Below are 20,220 nucleotides of genomic sequence, written 5' to 3' on the forward strand. Positions count from 1 at the left end.
AATGGCTCCAGAATTGTATCTTGCCGCAGTTCTCCACCTTTTTCTTTTTCCCCCCAAACTAGAGAAAGGAGTGTCTTGCCCTTAACCACACATTTTCTCTGTTCAGTCTGTAGGAGAAGCATGAGTGCCGGGGTCTTTTGTCAGCACCCCGCTCCCTGGTGGCCCAGCAGGGCCCCGGTGCGTGCTTTTAAAAAAAATTTATTCATGGGATGTGGGAGTCGCTGGCAAAGCCAGCATTTATTGCCCACCCCTGATTTCCCATGAGAAAGTACTGGAGATTCTGAGGACCAAAAAATGAGATTCTCTCATTACCTGTGATAACTCTATAAATCCTGCCCTCCCCAGAGAAAAAACTCCAGGTTCTTCCACATTATTTTAGTGGCAGACACTCAAAAAACTGGTGTCATCCAATGTAGTTTAAACTGGCGATGCTTCCAAGTTAAAATTAGTGAGCTGTGTGCAGTACAAAGTTCCAGCTGAGGGACTATATACACATTCTGGTCCAATGAAATGGGATTGCAATACTAGTTAAACAATGCTATGGAATAGAATCCTTCTTCTCTTTATGCTCCTATAACATACACTGCTGACCCACTCCTTCAGCCTCTTCCTCCTGCTCCTCAAATGCAAGCTGTTAACTCTGCCATTCTGGGAAGAAATCACTTGGAAACCAGCAATGCTGACGCTGTACTGGAGAATGGTACAGTGGCATCAGGACGGTTACACTGGAAAGCCACTTTCTTTGTGTGTTTAATATACGGGCGCTCTCTATTTAAATTAGCACAAAGCTATGTTTGTACTATAGGTGAATTGGTTTCAAATCAGAGCAATAAAACTGTCAATAGGTTATGCTTGAACTGTATAAAACACTAGTTAGGCCGTAGCTAGAATACTGCGTGCAGTTCTGGTCACCACATTACAGGAAGGATATGATTGCACTAGACAGGGTGCAGAGGAGATTTACGAGGATGTTGCCTGGGCTGAGAAATTTTAGCCATGAGGAAAGATTCGATAGACTAGGGTTGTTTTCTTTGGAACAGAGGAGGCTGAGGGGAGACTTAATTGAGGTGCATAAAATTGAGGGGCCTAGAGTGGATAGGAAGGACCTATTTCCCTTAGCAGAAGGGTCAATAACCAGGGGGCATCGATTTAAAGTAACTGGTCGGAGGTTGAGAAGAAATTCTTTCACCCAGAGGGTGGTGGGGGGGGGGGTTTGTAACTCACTGCCTGAAAGGGTGGTAGAGGCAGAAATCCTCATCACATTTAAAATATACTTGGATATGCACTTGAAGTTCAGTAACCTACAAGGCTACGGACCAAGTGCTGGAAAGTGGGATTAGGGTGGATAGCTCTTTAGTCAGCCGACATGGAGAAGATGGACCGAATGGCCTCCTTCTGTGCTGTAAATTTCTGTGATATGAATAGTGACAAGTCTGCACACTGGCACCATGGTATCAGGTTGTGCGTTTTTCTGTATTTTAGGCTCACTTCTTTCGAATTATTTTTGAAAGCAAATGTATGTATTTTTAAATAAATATATGCTAAAGGAAACTTGAGCTGGTATCAAATAGTTCCACTGCACTGGTACATCCAGACTGGGAATTATGCCAATTTTATTGCAGTAGACATCGCTGGCTGAATACTGACCCTTTGAATATGTCCCCTGACCAGGCATCTTACTACTGTAATGAACTTTCAGTGGGCCATTTATGAAGAAAGCATCTGGCACCGAATGTGCCCCATTTTCTTTTTCCAAAAAAAGGTCCAATTCTACTTCAGTGTAGTGGACTACAAAAATACAGTATATTCATTATGTTATTCCTCAAAGTACACTCTCCCACTTCAGAACTAGGGTGCTTTTATATTTGATGCAGTTAGACATATCACTCCACTTTGAACCAGAGGAAAGGTCACACCCAAAACATTAAGCTATTTCTCCTTCAAATGCTGATAGACCGGACCTCTTGTACATTCACAGTAGAACTTATTTTCCCCTTGCACTTTATATTTCTATTATTTAAGAGATTTTGCATTTCTTAAATTTGTGGAGGGGGAGCAAGGAAAGTGAAAGAATGTTTCAATTCCGATTATGGCAATCTAGGAACTCTACTATTGAGTAGCTTATGAGTTTCATATTAAATACACTAGTTTAATTTTATTGTTACAAAAGTCTGAAGCAGTAACATTTCCTTACTGCAGGGCCTGGACATTAAGATTAGGATCAGCCTCTTCAAACTGAATGCAATTTAGTTGTTACAAGCTATTCACCCCAATCAAGCAGAGTAAGAAAAGTCAGTAAATATCCACAGAAATACTTGCACATCTCCTGCCCCCTGGAAAAACAGCAAAAAGGAAACTAGATCGGACATTCAACAGCACGGTAATCTGAAATTTGCCACAGCTCCATTTCTGATCCTTTTAGGTTGAAAGCTTTCAGTTTATACGTCTTATGCAATTTAAGAGGTATTCTTTGCTCAAGTCTTCAATGCTGTGGAATGCACTACCAGAGTTAGTGGCTGAAGCAGAAACCGAGTCAACATTTAAGAAGAGGTTAGATAAATTGTTGAAGGCAAAGAGAATTGGACGAGTGTCTGTGTGAAAGATAAACATCAACATGGACTGGTTGGGCCAAACAGTCTGCTCCGTGTAGTAATTTCTATGTAATTCTAGATGTTGACCAACTTGCTGTGCACCTTAATCACTGTTTTTATTCCAAGGATACCATTAATAACCAGGACCCAAACACAAAATCACTAAAAACTAATTTTGGGATCACCAACAAGCACTATTCTCTGAAGTATGAATTAGTGAGAACCACAAACTATCCCAACACATGGTGATTCTTCAGCTAGTCATATTTAGAGTTTTAGTTTGAACATCTATTAGATTACTTCTCGAATACTGTAAACTATAAATGTTCTGTTTAGCACTTCAAGACTCACCTCTATAAATGCACTCAGTGTGGCATTTGTAGGATTGTGGGTAATAAGAAACCTCATGTGTTTGTAAGAAACTTCCACGGGTGCAGGGCGATTCATACGGGCCATGGAGTTGGAACCAGTGGCACAGAAGTATATCAGTACGAAGTCTGCAAATGATCCCAATCTCTCCAAGTTAGTACATGTGCACTGCCTTCATAGGATTTTGGACTTCTTATTGCAGCAAGGGAATGAAATATTCTTCTTTGAACCTTTTTGTCAGTCTCCTCTTTTCACTTCTTGTTATTCACTCTCCTTCAAACCATGAACGATTCTACATTCAACAGTCCAGTCACCCCATTTGGAGATGCATTGCAAGGCAGTAAGAATACAACTGGAGATACTGAACAGGCCAAGTCTGTTATCTCTCCTATTCTTATCAAAAAAACTTTTGATGGTTAATCCAAAGTGGTCTTCTGTAGGTTCTTGCTCAGATTTACTTGTCTGCAAAGATGCTATGTTGTGCTGGGCAATAGCCACTGCTGTTTCTCACAAACTCCATAAAAGTGTGCTGAAAGGAGCTGTTGAACCACTAGAAAGAGAAAGAAATAATAGTTTTAAAGCTGCACAGCTGGGAACTTACACATCTGAAGTAACTGCCAGTACCAGGATGATATTATGGTAGAAGAGCAAAATGGATGACTTGTCTCATTTTCTTGTTGGATTACTGACTAGTGAATGCATCGAATTTATTCAGTGACACTACAAAGAGTTTGCATCATACCTCACCTAAAATGTTAATCTCCAAACGATTTTGTAAAAGCCACATGACCAGTGTTTCTTGCTTTCAAAAGAAAATGCCAACACTATACTGTATTTAGTACAAACAGTGGGATATGCAAAAACAACAGCTTATGATAAGACTCACCCTTCAAGTATGTTCCCATCATCCCTGAGCAATGTTTTGCATTTTCTATTGTTTGAGTTATTCTACTTATCATACCAGCTATCCAACCATCTAGCACTTCTTGCACCTTTTCCTGCCTTAACCTGACTTGTGGGTTTGCTAGTTGGACTGCACAAGGTGGTTAAAGTACAAATATGCTTTAAAATTAAAAAACTCGTTCGGCTTGTATTACAATTCTGACTCAGAAGACTGGTAATTATGGGATAAAACAGGAGAACACAAAACTTCTTTAGATGCAGATCATAAACTGGAATTAAAATCTTTTGACTGCTGCCAACTGAACATCTCAAAATAATAATATTACAGTAATTACTATTCATTAATGGGAGACCATACCAATGTTTTGACTTTTAGATAAGTATTTACATGTGTACTTTTCATACATTACACATTCAGCATGAATTAAAACAGATTAACAGCTCATGTACATACAGAGACACATATACAGTAAATACTGCCATCCATCCTGCGTTTAGCTGTGCAAACATGTGAGAAAGTGGTCAAAAGGATCATTGTCTGATTCAGTACGAAAGAGGCGGTCAACTGGGATGGCCATAAAGAACTTGGGGTGCTTAAGCAGCAACAGTTTTCATTCAGCTTCCTTACAACTATTGGTTTTAAATACAACAATTGGTTTTAAATACTCTTATCGTCAAAATAGAATCATAGAATAGCACAGCACAGAAGGAGGCCATTCGGCCATCAAGCTTGTACCGGCTCTTTTGAAGAGCAAGCCAGTTAGTTCCACGCCCCCTCCACTCTTGCCCCATATCCCTACAATTTTTTCTCCAAGTATCAACTGCACTGCCTTCATCCACTCTCTGTTACCTCATCAAAAAACTCAATCAAGTTAGTCAAACACAATTTGCCCTTAATAAATCTGTGCTGGTTCTCCTTTATTAGACCTTGCTTGTCTATGTGGCTGTTAATTTTCTCCTGGATTATTGTTTTTAAAACTTTCCCCACCACCAACGTTAAACTGACTGGCCTGTAATTGCCAGGTTTATCCCTCTCCCCTTTTTTGAACAAGGGTGTAACATTTACAATCCTTTGGCACCATCCCTGTATCTAAGGAGCATTTGAAGATGGAGGCCAGCACCTTTGCCATTTCTACCCTTACTTACCTCAGCAACCTAGGATGCATCCCACCTAGGATGCATCCCATCCAGGCCGGGTGACTTATCCACTTTAAGTACTGCCAGCCTTTCTCTATTTTTATCTCATCCAGTATCCCAGCAACCTTCTAGTTTACTGTAGCCTTGGTAAAGTCCTCTTCCTTGGTAACACCAATGCAAAGTACGTGGTTACTCAGTATTTAAATCAAAAATATTAGTCAATTCCACCCAAAATTAGACACAGCTATCCTCTGCCGAAAGGAAGCAAGGATGTTGGCATCAGTGATCCGGATGTTTAGCAATCATTGACACCTGATCCATAAAAAGAGAGCGGATAGGAGTCTCAATGTGCTGCACCACAGATTGGGATAGCACAAGAGTTGGCAATTGCCCATGCCCTCCCACGAAGCAAGTGCTAATATCATGTGGGCACCAGGACTTTCCCCACAGGGAGGAGACACTGGAGGGAGAGTCATCCATAACCATTCTCTCATGCGCCTCCTTCGAACTAGTTTCAGAACAATGGAGGCTAGAAAATGGATATGAGCACTCCTATCAGGAATAGTATTTGGTCATCAAATGTTTAGGAAAACAAGTCTGCAACTGGTAGCAATTACAGTAACAATGATGACAGAAAATAAATAGAGAAGGGGGGGGAAGGGAGAAAAACTTACAAATGTTTGATTCGAATTTACTCCTGAGGAACACATTACTAGATTATCTGAAAAAAAAATGTGGGGTTGAGCGGTACAATAAAACAATGAATTAACAAACAAAATTAAGCAGCTACAATGCTATCAAGAAAAGACAGTATATTTCTCTCTTTCTGGAAATATAAAGAGAGAAAAACACTTTGGGACTTATTGGCCCAGATATCCCGATCCCTATGGGCGAGTACGTACTGTGTACCCACCCGTAGGGACACGGGAAATGCCGGTTTCAGGCATTCACAGCGAATGCGCTGAAAACAGTCATTTCCGATCCGTCAGGAATGGTCTCGACAGATCGGACGCTTGTCCTGAAGGGGGGCCTCTGCTGGCGGATAGTTCCACTTTTTGGAGACCCTCCGCCCGCAGAAAACCCTTACAATTCTTACGCCTGGTAAAAGCAGGCATAAGGCCTGCTTTTACCAGGATAAGAGCTGAAAAATGTAAAAAAATTCATTGATTTATCATTTAAAAAATACTTTTAAAAAAGGTAAGTTTATTTTTAGCCCCGTTAAAAAACTTTATTTTTTCAAAAGTTTAAATTTTTGTTTAAAATACTGAATTTATTGCAATAATTTCAAGTCATTTTAAAAATGATTTAAAAAAAATTATTTAAAGTTTTACTATGTTTTTGGGGGTGATCTCCATTCATATATTTGACAGGTCTTCCTGTCACGTGTATGAAGGGAGATTCCCTTTTTTGATTGGCACCCCATGGCCCACGTGATCCCAGTGACGCTGCGAACTACATGCGCCTCTGGGATACGTGGGCCCTGCGCACCGGCAGTTTGGAGAGGCAGCGTGTGCGTCCCGGGAGCCCTCAGGTAAGGGCATAGATTTTTCCAGATTGCAGGCCTCCACCCGTGGGAGGCCTGCGATCGGAAAATACAGGCCATGGTATACTTAGGGAGTGATAAACAAAATGCGTCTATGTCAAGGTTTAGAACTGTTTGACGGGAGGTTAAGTCACTGCTCTGTCCATTCTACGTCATTTGACCTCCACTTATTTACAATACAACAATTTTGGATAACCAAAGCAATCTTCCCTTCTCGTCAGGTACTTGCTGTAAAGCAATCATAACTACTTTTTAAAATGAACAAGCTGGCTGATATATATTTTACCAACTTCCTATCATATTAATGCTCAAAGGAAATTGCCGCAGACTATTTAGAAACATTGATGCACAAAGACAGAACCCACAAACCATAAAATCCTTTTAAGTGTCATTAGAACTGGGTTTTCACAAGCCTTTTAAAAAGGTGAAAGGTCATCAATCTAAAAACATTAACTGTTTCTCTCCCTCTCCCCACAGATGCTGCCTGACCTGCTGAGTATTTCCAGCATTTTCTGTTTGTATTCTTTTTAAATCTGGGTGTACCTGGTTTCTTAAATTCAGGAGGTTTAACCAGGTTGCAGTCAGCTCTACAATGCACGAGGAACTGGTGGTGCTGAATATAAAAGCAGCTTAAGAAGCGAGTTATCATAGGTGTAGGCCTTTGTCAGCACTCATTTCCCTCGATGTAAGGAAAATGCATGCTGCATTTTCTGCAAAGGTTGACATGCAGTATAGCATCAAGCAGCCATTTGAACTCTTTACAATGTTGGGTCACTAGGGTCTTGATAACACGCAATAGCATGGGAAATTGTCACATAGCTGCATGCATTATTTTAGTCCGTATTTCAGCAAGGCATAATGATGGACATAAAGTTTTCATACTACATACACAAAGTGAAAAATATTTTATCCTGCTAACTTGGGTTTGTCTGGAGAAAGAATTTTGAGCTGTACAGCACTAGGGTGGAGTAATGGTGGTTATATTAGTGGGAATAATTTGATTAAAACCATCACACAAAAAGCATAATTTTCTCTCAGCATACTAGAACACCAAATGATCCCAATATCCGCACTGTACTTGAATGAAAAGCAGTTAAATCCAGTACAGTTATCTAACCGCCGCTGCTTGACATTCAACGGCATTACCATCGCCAAATCCCCCACCATCAATATCCTGGGGTCACCATTGACCAGAAACTTCACTGGACCAGCCACATAAATACTGTGGCTGCAAGAGGTGGTCAGAGGCTGGGTATTCTGCGACAAGTGGCTCACCACCCGACTCCCCAAAGCCTTTCCACCATCTGCAAGGCACAAGTCAGGAGTGTAATGGAATACTCTCTACTTGTCTGGATGAGTGCAGCTCCAACACTACTCAAGAAGCTCAACATCATCCAGGACAAAGCAGCCCGCTTGATTGGCACCCCATCCACCACCTTAAACATTCACTCCCGTGGCTGCAGTGTGTACCATCTACAAGATGCATTGCAGCAACTCGCCAAAGCTTTTTCAACAGCACCTCCCAAGCCTGCGACCTCTACCACCTAGAAGGACAAGGGCAGCAGGCACATGGGAACACCATCACCTGCAAGTTCCCCTCCAAGTTACACACCATCCTGCCTTGGAAATATATCGCCGATCCTTCATCGTCACTGGGTCAAAATCCTGGAACTTCCTCCCTAACAGCACTGTGGGAGTACCTTCGCCACAAGGACTGCAGCGGTTCAAGGCGGCAGCTCACCAGCAGCTTCTCAATGGCAATTAGGGATGGGCAATAAATGCTGGCCATGCCAACGACGCCCACATCCCAAGAACGAATAAAAAAATGTTTTTCTACTTTTTGCTAGTCTACTAAAATTAGGTGCAAAGCCCATATGTCTCATTGGATGAGCTAATATGCCACTGTAATGGTTTACCCATTACTGCAAGTATTGTAAACCTTCTGCTTCAACTGGTCATTTGAGATAAATATATTTCTCACATGAAAATTTCAGTATCCAAATCAATATGCTAATTCTGTGAAGTTGTGGTTTAACATTTGTGCCAGGTTTCTGTACAAAAAGGTGTACACATTACATGGCAATTTCCCATTGACAGAATAATCCATCTTTACTTAAACCCCCCCAATAATCAAATAGTAATTTAGTTCCGAGTATGTGTGAACATTGTTCCGTAGACAGAGAAAATACACCCGAACTTTAAAGATGCTATATAAAGATGCAGGTTGGTCATTTTCAAAGTAGAAAACCTCCTAAGGCGCCAAGAGATAAAAATAAACAGACGTCAAACATTAGTGGCGAGAGAGTTAGGGAGGTCACTGAAGACATGGTTGAAGAGAGGAGAATTGAAGAGGCTTCTGAAGGAGGGGAAAGAGATAGCAGCAAGGTGGAGGGATTGGAGGAGACATTCAAATGTAGGACCAAAATGGCTGAAAGCTGCCAATGAAGACAGAGCAGGGGTTGGCAGAAGTGAGACTGGAAGTCAGACACTGGGAAGTAGGGTTAAAGGAGGTTGTAAAGGTTGCTTTGCAGAAATCTGTAACTATGGTGGAGGCAGACAATGTTGTTCAGGTAGAAGTAGGTGGTCTTGATGATAAACTAGATAAGTGCCAGCTTAGCTCAGTGGCAGCACTCTTGTCTGAGTCAGAAGACTGTGGGTTCAAGTTCCACTCCAGGAATTGAGCAAATAATCTAAATTGACACTTCAGTGCACTACTGAGGGAGTGCTGGCTTGTAAGAGGTGCCAAATTCAGATGAGGTGTTGCACCAAAGCTCTGTGGATGTAAAAGGTTCCATGGCACTATTCAAAGAGGAGCAGGGGAGTTCCTCATGTCCAGTTCAACATTTATCCTTTAAGTGATCACTTATTTATTGCAGTTAGTAAATCTCTCTCATCCTGCGAGTCCACCCGATCTTCCCTGAGCTGCCCGACTCCAAGAGGAGAAAGAAGAGAAAGAGAAAGAGAACTTGCATTTAAATAGCGCCTTTCACGATCTCAGGGCATTCCCAAACCGCTTTACAGCCAGCCAATGAAGTACTTTTGAAGTGTGGTCATTTGACTTTTGCTACCACGGTTATCCACAACCTTCTTTCCTGCTGATCTGTGATTTTGGCTGGGATGACTACTACTCCAGGGCTGAACAACATGCTTGCTTGGGTCTCAGTGGAGGCTGAGTTGCTGAATAAGTGAAATTGCTTATTGCTAGGATTTCTGAGCTCAGACTTGAAAGGATATGAACAGAAGTCCTGGGAAGGGAGTGGAATGTGGAGCTGGGTGGCAATGAGACATTTGAAGATTTTGGTGAGGAAGGGGAGCTTAGATGGAGATGGCTGTGAGGGTTCAGGCCAGGGTGGACTTTGGAAGTTTGGGGGGGGGGGGGGGGGGGGGGGGGGGAGCACGTGCGGGGAGATGATGATAGCACTTTTGAAGTGCAGGCAAACAATGAGGAAAGTAATCTGTTGACAATGTCAGCATCCATAGGGCCAAGGTAAAAGTAATTGTGATTTTAGAAGACTTAAAATTTCTTCATAGACATTTTCAGAATATCACTTACTGTCCATGTTACACTTGAGCGGTCAGTGTAATGGAGGCACATTAAAATGCCAGCTATACTTGCAGCACCTAGTGTGCAGGCCTATTTCACTTATCCACACAAACATGTTAAATCTACAGAGTTGTAAGCAGATAGGGGAATTCCAACATAATAAAAATGGCTACCTAGGGTGTTGTGTTGGCTCCAGCTTTTATTCTGAAAGTGGCACAGCACCACTGTATGTGCGCTCGGGTCTCAGTGGACGGCGAGTAGCTGAATCATTGTTCTATGCTAGGATTTCTGCTTTGAGCTTACACTGTTAAAAGTGTCAAGCTTGGAATTAAACTCCTAATATAAAATGAACATACGGTGCCTTAAGTATCTAACTTATGCAACTATTAGAGCTATTGAGTTGTTAAATTAGAACATAGCATTGTTCCTGCGAAAAAAATATTTATTCTTTTATTACAAAGAATATGCTCTGAAGAGTGTCTTTTCATTTTTTTTAAATACCAAAAAGCCCATCTGGCAGCAAACCGTTCACACACCAGCTACAAAGCTTCAACTGAAGCTTAGAATAGGCTGTTCCCATTTTAACAAGAATATTTTGTACGGATTCTGACTAGATACTAGTTTTGGAAAAACACACATGAAGCAAGCCAAAGTCAGATTTTCCACATAGTACCATTGTTGCACAGAATCAATACAGCAACAAACTAAAACAGCTTCTCCAGTCTCTGACCACCCCCTCCCCCCACCTATTTGAAATACAGTAGTAGCTGCTGATTTTAAGCAAAGCTATATTATTGTATGATGATAACCAATTCCATCCTCCTGAGATTTTTGACACTTCATTACACATCTTCCAGTTACAAACATGCCAGCTTTGGCACTGAAACTCATTAGAAAGCAGAGGCAGCAGGTGCTGGTCAAACATTAGTGGCAAATCTCATTCATTTGCACCTGTGCAACCCAAACTCGTTTATTGTGTCAATACAAGTCTGAAAATATATTGCTGGAGAATTTCAGACTATTAAATAGTCAAATATAAATATTTCCCTTCAGCTGAAAATCTCTTACCTTCGCACTGGAGCTCAGAATGAGATCTCTAGAGAATACTCTCTGTAAACTGCTTCTAATCCTGGCTTCTAATGACTATCTCTGCTCCAAACTAGTTGTGACTGCATAAACCAGCCATATGACACTGACAGCAGTTATTGCTAATGTCAGAAACAAATGGCCCCTTAATACTATTAGGCCGGCCTGTTGAAAGCCAAGAACATTCTGGTCACACAACTTACAGTTCTCAAATGGGTGTTTTTATGTAAAATGATGAGAGGTTTATATTTGGAGCCGTGACCACAATATTCATATGAACTTTGCAAGGAAATACGTTATTGTGGCTCCAAATTTAATTCCCATGTTCACTTTCAGTTGCCATTTTAAGTAGGTATAATACATATATTGCACAGACCTCAACTTACTTTGGAGTCATTAAAAGGTAATCATAAAGGACTTCAATAGGATTATACAATTTGGCCAATTCAACTTGAAAAACATTATTAATCATTAAACGGTAGTAATATAGTAACAGTACCAGTTCAGGCAGCAGACTCCGTCCAGCCCACCTATCCACACCATTCCTTTGGTGTATTTCTGATAACCTGGAATCCCATTTGTTGTCTAGTTCTTTCTTGAAACCCATTAAAAGTTTCTTGCTCCACCACACGCGCTAGTAATTTGTTCCACATACTTACCACCCTTTGAAATAGAAAAAAGTTCCTCCTGCATTTCCTAGTTTCTTTTGTTGCATTTAATTTGTAAATATGACCCCTTGTGCTTAAATTTTGTACATAGCAGAAAAGCTTAGTAAATTGTTAGATTATACATGAGGATACAGGGCTATTAGTCCCAGAACCACAGTAAGAAACTGGTGGGTGCTTTGAAAGGGCAAGCTAGATGGATCAAATATCTTTCACCATCTAAAACATGACTGTTGCCATGCTTTTTAACCTACATCAAGCAAGTTCTGTCAAGAATAAGGCACAATGCAAGTAGTCTCCACAAGACAGCAAACAGACTTCCAATTGAATTGATCCATCTGGTAAAGATGAAGTGCCAAGTCTCAGTTTCGCACCTTTCCAATAAGGGAGCAGACATTTGAGTCTGGAAGTTAGACCCAAAAATACGCCCAAACCCGCGCCCATTCTACCGATGTCAAGTTACGCCGAATCTCATTAGAATACGCCCAAACGCAAAATGGGCAGAAATCAACATAAGCAATACTGTGCAGGTCTCACGGACAATAAATTAGACAAAATTGAACAGGACTGGTTCAACAAGTAGCCATTACAGATTAGCGAAACTTAAAAAAAAAAAATAGGTATTTGGGCTGCACCTTTCTTTGCAAAAGGGAGAATTACCAGAAGCTCTGTGCCTCATTCTTACAATGCCCTTACATGCAGGCAATGTAACATTTCTATGACACAATAATGAGCTCTGACTGGAATAGAGTCATCATGTGAAATACCAGGTAACAACAAAAAAAAGCCAAGAAGTTTTGAGTAATTGTGATCAGTTAGTCTAAATATGAAAGCAGTCAGAATTTAAGAAAACTTTAGCCCTTACCTTTTATTAAATATAAATTCAGCAGTACACACATTTTTCCCCTTATTCAACTGAAAAAAGTACCACTTAACTTAATTGATGACTTGAATAGCAGCTTTTGGAAATACTGTTCGCTCCCATTCCATTTCCCTTCGTTCACATTCATCCAAACAATTAAAAATATTGTAGGTTCCAGTAATTCTTTTATATGAACTGATTAACAAGGCCCAAGCTGCATATCGTTCCATGTGCTCAAACTACCATTACCTAGGGACAGAGAGGAAGCACTTGGTTTATAATGTGCAAACGAATAAAGGGGTGGAAATTCCTGAAATGGCATAACTGACAATTGGCACCAAATTTTATGCCTGTTTTGACGCTGATCTTGCCAACGGGAAGTTACGCCAAAGCCTCCGGTGGACCTCATCTGACTGCCAGAACGCAATAGTCAGTGTAAAAAAAAATCAGCGGGATTCAGGTGTAACCAATGGGGGGCACCAAGGAACTCAGGCGGGGCTCTACAAATGGGGAAGGGGGAAAACAGCTTTCTTCAGTCCGAAGCTTGGCAGTTCAAGGTAAGTGGCAGACAGCTTTCTCTCTAGTTTTTCTTTTAGAAATTCCTCTATCCAGAGATTTTAGTACCTCAACAGCCTTTCCCTTCTCTCAGATGATCACACAAATCGGGGATAAAGCTGGCAAATTTTGCTGAGGACCACCTGCTGGCCCTCCTAGTAGAAATAGAGAGGAGGGGAGGGACCGGTCCCATGGCTCTGAAAGTGAAAGCAGCATATAGGGGTTAGCTGACGGGCATGGAGAGAGGTTTTAGAGGCAATGAGTGCAACCTTTACGACCTCAGGTTCAGCGCAGCAGTGCCGCAAAAATTTCAACAGCTTTACCAAAGCTGGGAATGCAAGACATTCACCATGCTCTCCCTTCCTTCCTTGCCCACCATGGGCACCACCATACTGCAGACTGTCAGAGCCAATGTTACTTCAGACCCAAGTTATTTTAGGTAATTCCCATCTCCCACTACTGTAAGATCTGAACCTACACAGCTCCCACACAAGTCTGCTCCCTCGCACCATCACCCTTTGCACACAATCCCTGCAATGACTGTACACACTGTGATGGACTGCAGGTCGAATGTTTCTTCCCTTGTGTCTTTTCAAGGCAAAATGGCACACAATGCCAGAGAGCAGTGGAGGATGGGTAGTGGGATCACAATGCTAAAAGCTCTCACCTCCCTCCCCAGTGAACAGAAGGCAGTCCAGCTCTTGGGCTACCGCATCACTGTGGCCATGACAGAGGTGGAGGTGAGCAGTGACAGTTCACAACGAGGGGAGTACCGAGTCAGTTATCGTCTCCATGTGCGGGGGAGCGTGGAGCATCATCACTAGAGGGATATGCAAAACTATTCTAACCCTCTGCATTTTCCTCCCACAGGTCCAGTGGCGGCCCAGGAAAGCCACTGCGGTGGAGGAGGAGGAGGTAGAAGAGGAGCAAGGAGGTGGTGGAGCATCTTCCAGAAAAGCAGGAGGAAGTGGACCCAGGCCTCATCATCCACCTTGTCCCTACTGAGCTGGCAGATGAAGAGCAAGTGGAAAGAAGCGCACTTTCCATACCATTTTCAGGTCCCTCTGAATCAACAGCAGAGTCACCGGCTCACCTAGATCAGGTACCAACAAGGAGCCATTACCCCTTGTGGAAAAATTGCTTCCTGATTTCTCACTTAAATGGCCAAGCTCTAATTTTATTATGCCCTTTTGTTCCAGATGCTGCCACTAGAGGAAATAGTTTCTCTGTATCTGCGCTATCGAATCCATTAATCATTTCAAATGCCTCAATTGGATCACTCCTCAACCGTCTAAACTCAAGGGAATACAAACAACGTGCCAGTTAAGCTGCGTGGCCGCACAGCAGCCTGGAGGTCTCGTGCAGGCAACTCACCAGCTTTTATAATGGGAGAAATTGCGCAAATTTAGTTATATAACTCTCGCTTCCTTCATCCATGTCCCCTTTCACATATATACCAGCATTACGGATGTTAATCATTTAAAAATTCACACATTGGATCAATATACACGTGTTTTTAAGACCGGAAAGAACAAGAATCTGAACTTTTTGTTGCCATGGATGAGTCTCTATAGGGATTTTGGAAACAAGGACTTAAAAAAAAAACATTAAGCCCCTGAAACAGATTAAGCCCAAGCTCAAGGCCCGGTATTACAGCAGAAGAATTGCATCACTCACTAGTAAATCATTATCTTAGGAGTGAGCACTAGATCTCTGTCGGACTCTGAATGTCAACATATACTACGGTTTATTGCAAATTGTTACAGTAAGCTGACCTTACTCTTCTGGTGTTTTATGATCACAAGTCCTGAGGCACAGGGTAAAACCCTGGGAAGTGGTTTTATTATTCCAGCTGGGCTTTGTATTTTGCATTTCAGTTCATATTCATCACATTTAATGAAGCACGTGACTGGAGAAGCTCACAGTAAAGCCCTCGAGAAACTCATCAAGACCAGTAAAAACCAAGTATGTCAAGTCCTCGGACAGAAGTACAGCATGGTAGCCCAGTGGTTATGGTACTGGACTAACAATCCAGAATTCAAATTCTGCCATGGCAAGTTGTGAAATAAAACTTAACGCTGGTAATTTACAGTCTACCACCAGAGAGTGACAATGAAAACAGACACTGAACTGTAAAAACCTTAATGTCCTTCAGGAGAGGAAACAAATCAACTCCTACCCTACATGTGACTGCAGTCCCAGGCTACATGGTTGACTCAACGCCCTCGGGGCAATCAGGGGTGGGCAATGAATACTGCCTTGCCAGTGTCGCCCACATTTCAAAAAGGAAAAACAAGTGGCAGTGAACATGACCAGATTCAACTGCTCCCATTAAAATATCATTTTCCATCATAAATTAGGAGAATATGAGCTGATCTTGGGAGCAGGTGGATCTATCAGTTAGCTGGATTGGTTTTCGTTTTAAGTACTTTTCTTATTCTGCTAGATTTTCCCAGGTCAGTGAACAAAAGTGAGTGCGGCTCAATGGTCAATTTGAATTCACTCGCTCCTCCTTTACTAAGCAGGGCTTTACATGGGTTTTGATACTGTTGCGTTCAATCCCAGCTAAAAGGTTGCATTTACAGCAGTTTTATCACATTATCAAGAACTACTTCACCTGCCTCAATTCTGCTGTAATTTAATGGGATTCTGATCTTTTAGGAAGACAGTACTCGAACCTGTTGCAAGGAAATTAAATGGTAGCAAGAAGGCCAAGGAGAAGAACTTCCCAAAAATTATGCCTAGAAATTTTTAATAATGTTACTCAATTTATAAAGACGACCATGCGGTCTGGGAACTACTTACCAAAATGAAGGTAGCTTATTGAATTTTAAGCACTCCCCTCCTCCTATGCCAGTAACTAGAAGGGTATCAGAGGAGTCAATGGTTCGGCAGTTCCCTTGTGATGCACCTCGACTGGCCTGGCGCCTTTTCCCCTCAAAGACTTCTCCGCAATCCACTTTTCAACAGGTTTAATTTTAAAATCACCTGGTCAGGCTTCGGATAGCAAATACTCGCACTAGTTGAGTAATTATGATGCATTCACTTGTGACTATGCTAGTAATGTGTCCTTATATTAGCCAACAATGTGCACTGCAGAAAAATCATTTTAGCTTTGCACCCCAGAACGCGGTCTTAATCTTTCTATTTTGCTTAACTATTACAATTTTAGATTAGGTCCTTCAGCTTGACCGCCAACCTCCTGCCCTCACCCAAGCCTCCTAATATATATGGTCTTGAAATTTCAGGCTGATCCCAACATGTCAAGGGGACATAAGGAAAGTTAATCGAGGAGCCTCTTTGGATTCTGTTTGAAAAAAAATCAAAGGCTTTAATTTCAACAAATTTCAATATGTAGCATTTATAATGGAATTCAGTTGAAAATTACCATTAACGAGCGGTAAGTGGAACAGGAGCAATGGCCCAAATAGAAGTTATGTTTATTTGGATTTCAGAATGGAATGTTAAGTGATTGGCTTAGAATTTCAGACATGTGACGTTCCACTGGACTTCAAACATTTGATAGCAGAATGGTTTCTCAAAGTATTTGTTGTTTTATCTCTATATTCACACTGGGTGGTAATGTCAGGTCGGTTCAGGTAGGGAGATGGAGAGAGTGGGTGAGCTGGAAAAATTCAACTGGACAAGACCTGTCTAAAAGGCACTTTTATGTTGCCCAGTTGTTTGCCTCCTATCCAGGGAGAAGGACTTCTGTGCTTTGCTCTTCTTTTAAAATCAGGCACCAGGCTTATGGGACTGCACTGTAGAATGCGACGACTCTGTGGATTTATCTGTGGAAATGTAGGGAAGCATAATCCATTAGAGATTCACACGTTTTTTGGGTCTATGATGACCATGGCATCCCAAGCACAAGGCCATTTATATTATGGTGTGCAGCCAGTGGAAGGATAGGTTCACACCTCTCTGACTACACTCAATAGGAAGGCCCCTCAAGTCACCAGAGTATGTCTCTTCTCACCAGGACACAATACGAGTCATAGAGTCAGAGAGTTATACAGCACAGAAAGCAGCCCTTCGGGTCCGCGCCGGCCATCAAGCCCTATCTATTCTAATCCCATTTTCCAGCACTTGGTCCGTAGCCTTGTATGCTATGGCGTTTCAAGTGCTCATCTAAATGCTTCTTGAATGTTGAGGGTTCCTGCCTCTACCACCCTTTCAGGCAGTGAGTTCCAGATTCCAACCACCCTCTGGATGAAAAAGTTTTTCCTCAAATCCCCTCTAAACCTCCTGCCCCTTACCTTGAAACTATGCCCCCTGGTTATTGACCCCTCTGCTAAGAGGAAACGTTCCTTTCTATCTACCCTATCTATGCCCCTCATAATTTTGTACACCTCAATCAGGTCCCCCCCCTCAGCCTTCTCTGCTCTAAGGAAAACAACCCCAGCCTGTCCAGTCTCTCTTCATAGCTGAAGCGCTCCAGCCCAGGTAACATCCTGGTGAATCTCCTCTGCACCCTCTCCAATGCAATCACAATATGGTGACTTTCTTACATTAATTCATCTCTCAAGGAAGAGGCAATCTTAGCCACTTTTTCTCTTTTTTGGAAGGGAGGGAAAAGATATCAATACTTTGCTATTCCTAATGATTGTGTCTTTCCCCAAACCAATGTTTGTTCAGTATTATGAATCATGCAACTTTAAATTTAATTTCTTCAGCTCAATTTCTATTATTTCATCCTCCCTAACTTCCTCACAGAAATATATAGATATACTAGCTAAAGTGCCCGGCGGTGCAGAGGCTTTTTCGAGGGCATGTTGTTGTTGGAAGAGAGAGAGAGAGAGAGAGAGCAACTGGGGGGAAGAGAGAGAGCGACTGGGGGGGAAGAGAGAGAGCGACTGGGGGGGAAGAGAGAGAGCGACTGGGGGGAAGAGAGAGCGCGACTGGGGGGGAGAGAGAGAGAGCGACTGGGGGGGAAGAGAGAGAGCGACTGGGGGGGAAGAGAGAGAGCGACTGGGGGGGGAAGAGAGAGAGCGACTGGGGGGGAAGAGAGAGAGCGACTGGGGGGGAAGAGAGAGAGCGACTGGGGGGGAAGAGAGAGAGCGACTGGGGGGGAAGAGAGAGAGCGACTGGGGGGGAAGAGAGAGAGCGACTGGGGGGGAAGAGAGAGAGCGACTGGGGGGGGAAGAGAGAGAGCGACTGGGGGGAAGAGAGAGAGCGACTGGGGGGAAGAGAGAGAGCGACTAGGGGGGGAAGAGAGAGGGGAGGGGTGGGGGGAAGAGAGGGAGGGGAGGGGGAGGGGGAGGGAGGGCGGGGGGGGGGGGAGGGGGAGGGTGGGGAAGGGAGGGAGGGGGAGGGCAGGGAAGGGAGGGCGGGGGGGGGCAGGGAAGGGAGGGCGGGGGGAGGAGGGGAGGGAAGAGAGGGAGGGGGGGGGAAGGGAGGGCAGGGGAGGGGAAGGGAGGGGAGGGAGCGGAAGGGAGGGCGGGGAAGGGAAGGGAGGGCAGGGGGGGGGGGGGGAAGGGCGGGGGAGGGGAGGGGGGGGATGGAGGGAGGGAGGGCGGCGGGCGCCCCCCCCCCCCCGAGGATCGCGACCCCCCCCGCCGGTGAAGACCGCCGATTGCGCGCGCAGCAGGAGCCGAGACGCGGCGTCTCTCTCGGCCGGCGGGCCCGGTTGCCAGGGCAACCGTGACGCTGACCAAGCCAGAGAGAGACGCCGCGTCTCAGCTGCTCCTGCTGCGCGTGCGGGGCCCCCCCCCCCCCCGAGGGTCGCGGCCCCCCTCCCCCCCCGAGGTGAAGACCGCCGATTGCGGCCGTTGCCAGGGTAACGCTGGACGCTCAGCAAGCCCCGGCAGAGAGAGACGTCTCAGCTCCTGCTGCGCGCGCACCCTAGCGGCGCTGGGCTGAGGCTCGGCCCTCCAGCCTTCGAGTGGGGCCGGGAGGTGCCTAGCTCGGGCGTGGGTGCGGAGGAGACGCCGAGGCTTCTAGGCCTACCTGGAAAAACGGGGAAAGGTAGGAAAATTAATGAGATTAGATAAGTTAATTACTTTCTAAATCATTTAAAAAAAAAACAATGTGTGTTTTAAAAGCAACGTTTTTTTTTTAAGACGCAGAAAGCGGGAAAAAGGAAAAGTTTGGAATCAAGATGGCGGCGACTCACCTCGGTTCAGAACGATAAAGCCCGATTGGCCCGGCGGCACACGCCAGCAACCCGGCGTACGATTGGTCGAGCTCGAGGTCACTCTGTCGCTAATGAGCGGATAATGAGATGCTAATGAGCGGAATATTGAAGGTTTTTGGGATACCGCGGGCGCAATTTTAGCCCGGCCGAAACGTAAATACGCTTAAAACCGTCTCGGAAGCGTAAGCTTTCTTTGGAGGTAACGCGCGCGTAGGTACGCCCTGTAACTTTCGAGTGCATACCCGCAACGCACACGCGAAGACAGACAGACTTATATATATAGATATTCTTTCATTCACAATCTGGACTCTTATTGACCATGGTGGTCCACTATATTTGGCCTTCAGAGAGGGCAGGGCATAGATTGAACAAAGAGCTCTTCCTCCAATTCCTGGACCATTTTGATGTGCAACGCCCAGATTGATGAATGAGGGAAAGATAATTACCATGGAGCTGTTTCTGGAGTAGGGTGGGCTGGGCCATCATATGCCAAAGTGTATAAGAGTAGATCAGTGCAAATTAGTTTTTAGGGAGGGGGTTGAGAAAAGGCGTATTTGGTGCTAGAAATAAATTGCCACAGCAAATTAAAATGCGTCGGATACCAGCTTTTGTTAACAAAATTAATACAAGTTATGTTCCAAATCTTTGAAGTACATGATTTAACTAGCTTTGCCGCAAATTTAACTCAAACTTCATTCAAAATAGTCTATTTGTAGTTCGACAAGCTGGAAAAAGGAACAATGAAGTGAAGGTGGCAGTTACTGGATTAGGAAAATAGGCAAGACCAACACAGAAAAAGAGACCAATCTAGCACACAGTTTTCACAGTG

At 43.6% G+C, this 20,220-nt stretch overlaps 1 protein-coding gene across 10 annotated transcripts in view; it reads right to left on the reverse strand.

The window, feature by feature from the left end:
* The window catches only part of ptp4a3a (protein tyrosine phosphatase 4A3a), a 140,661-nt gene that overhangs the window by 19,393 nt on the left and 101,048 nt on the right, over positions 1 to 20,220 (reverse strand). For 6 of the 10 annotated variants that reach the window (XM_085992436.1, XM_085992443.1, XM_085992444.1 and 3 more), the window contains exon 2: positions 2,943 to 3,510. The exons of 2 other annotated variants lie outside the window; for them this stretch is intronic. In XM_085992436.1, the coding sequence (XP_085848562.1) occupies positions 2,943 to 3,047 (105 nt within the window). In that variant the 5' untranslated portion in view covers positions 3,048 to 3,510. Of the gene's footprint in view, positions 1 to 2,942; positions 3,511 to 5,674; positions 5,722 to 11,155; positions 11,245 to 20,220 lie in introns of those variants that run through there. 2 more of the 10 variants (XM_085992439.1, XM_085992442.1) reach the window with 2 other exon arrangements.

Source organism: Somniosus microcephalus, chromosome 7 (assembly GCF_052327205.1).
Source record: "Somniosus microcephalus isolate GS21.2 chromosome 7, FLI_Smic_1.0, whole genome shotgun sequence".
In the NCBI taxonomy this organism is placed as follows: Eukaryota; Metazoa; Chordata; class Chondrichthyes; order Squaliformes; family Somniosidae; genus Somniosus; species Somniosus microcephalus.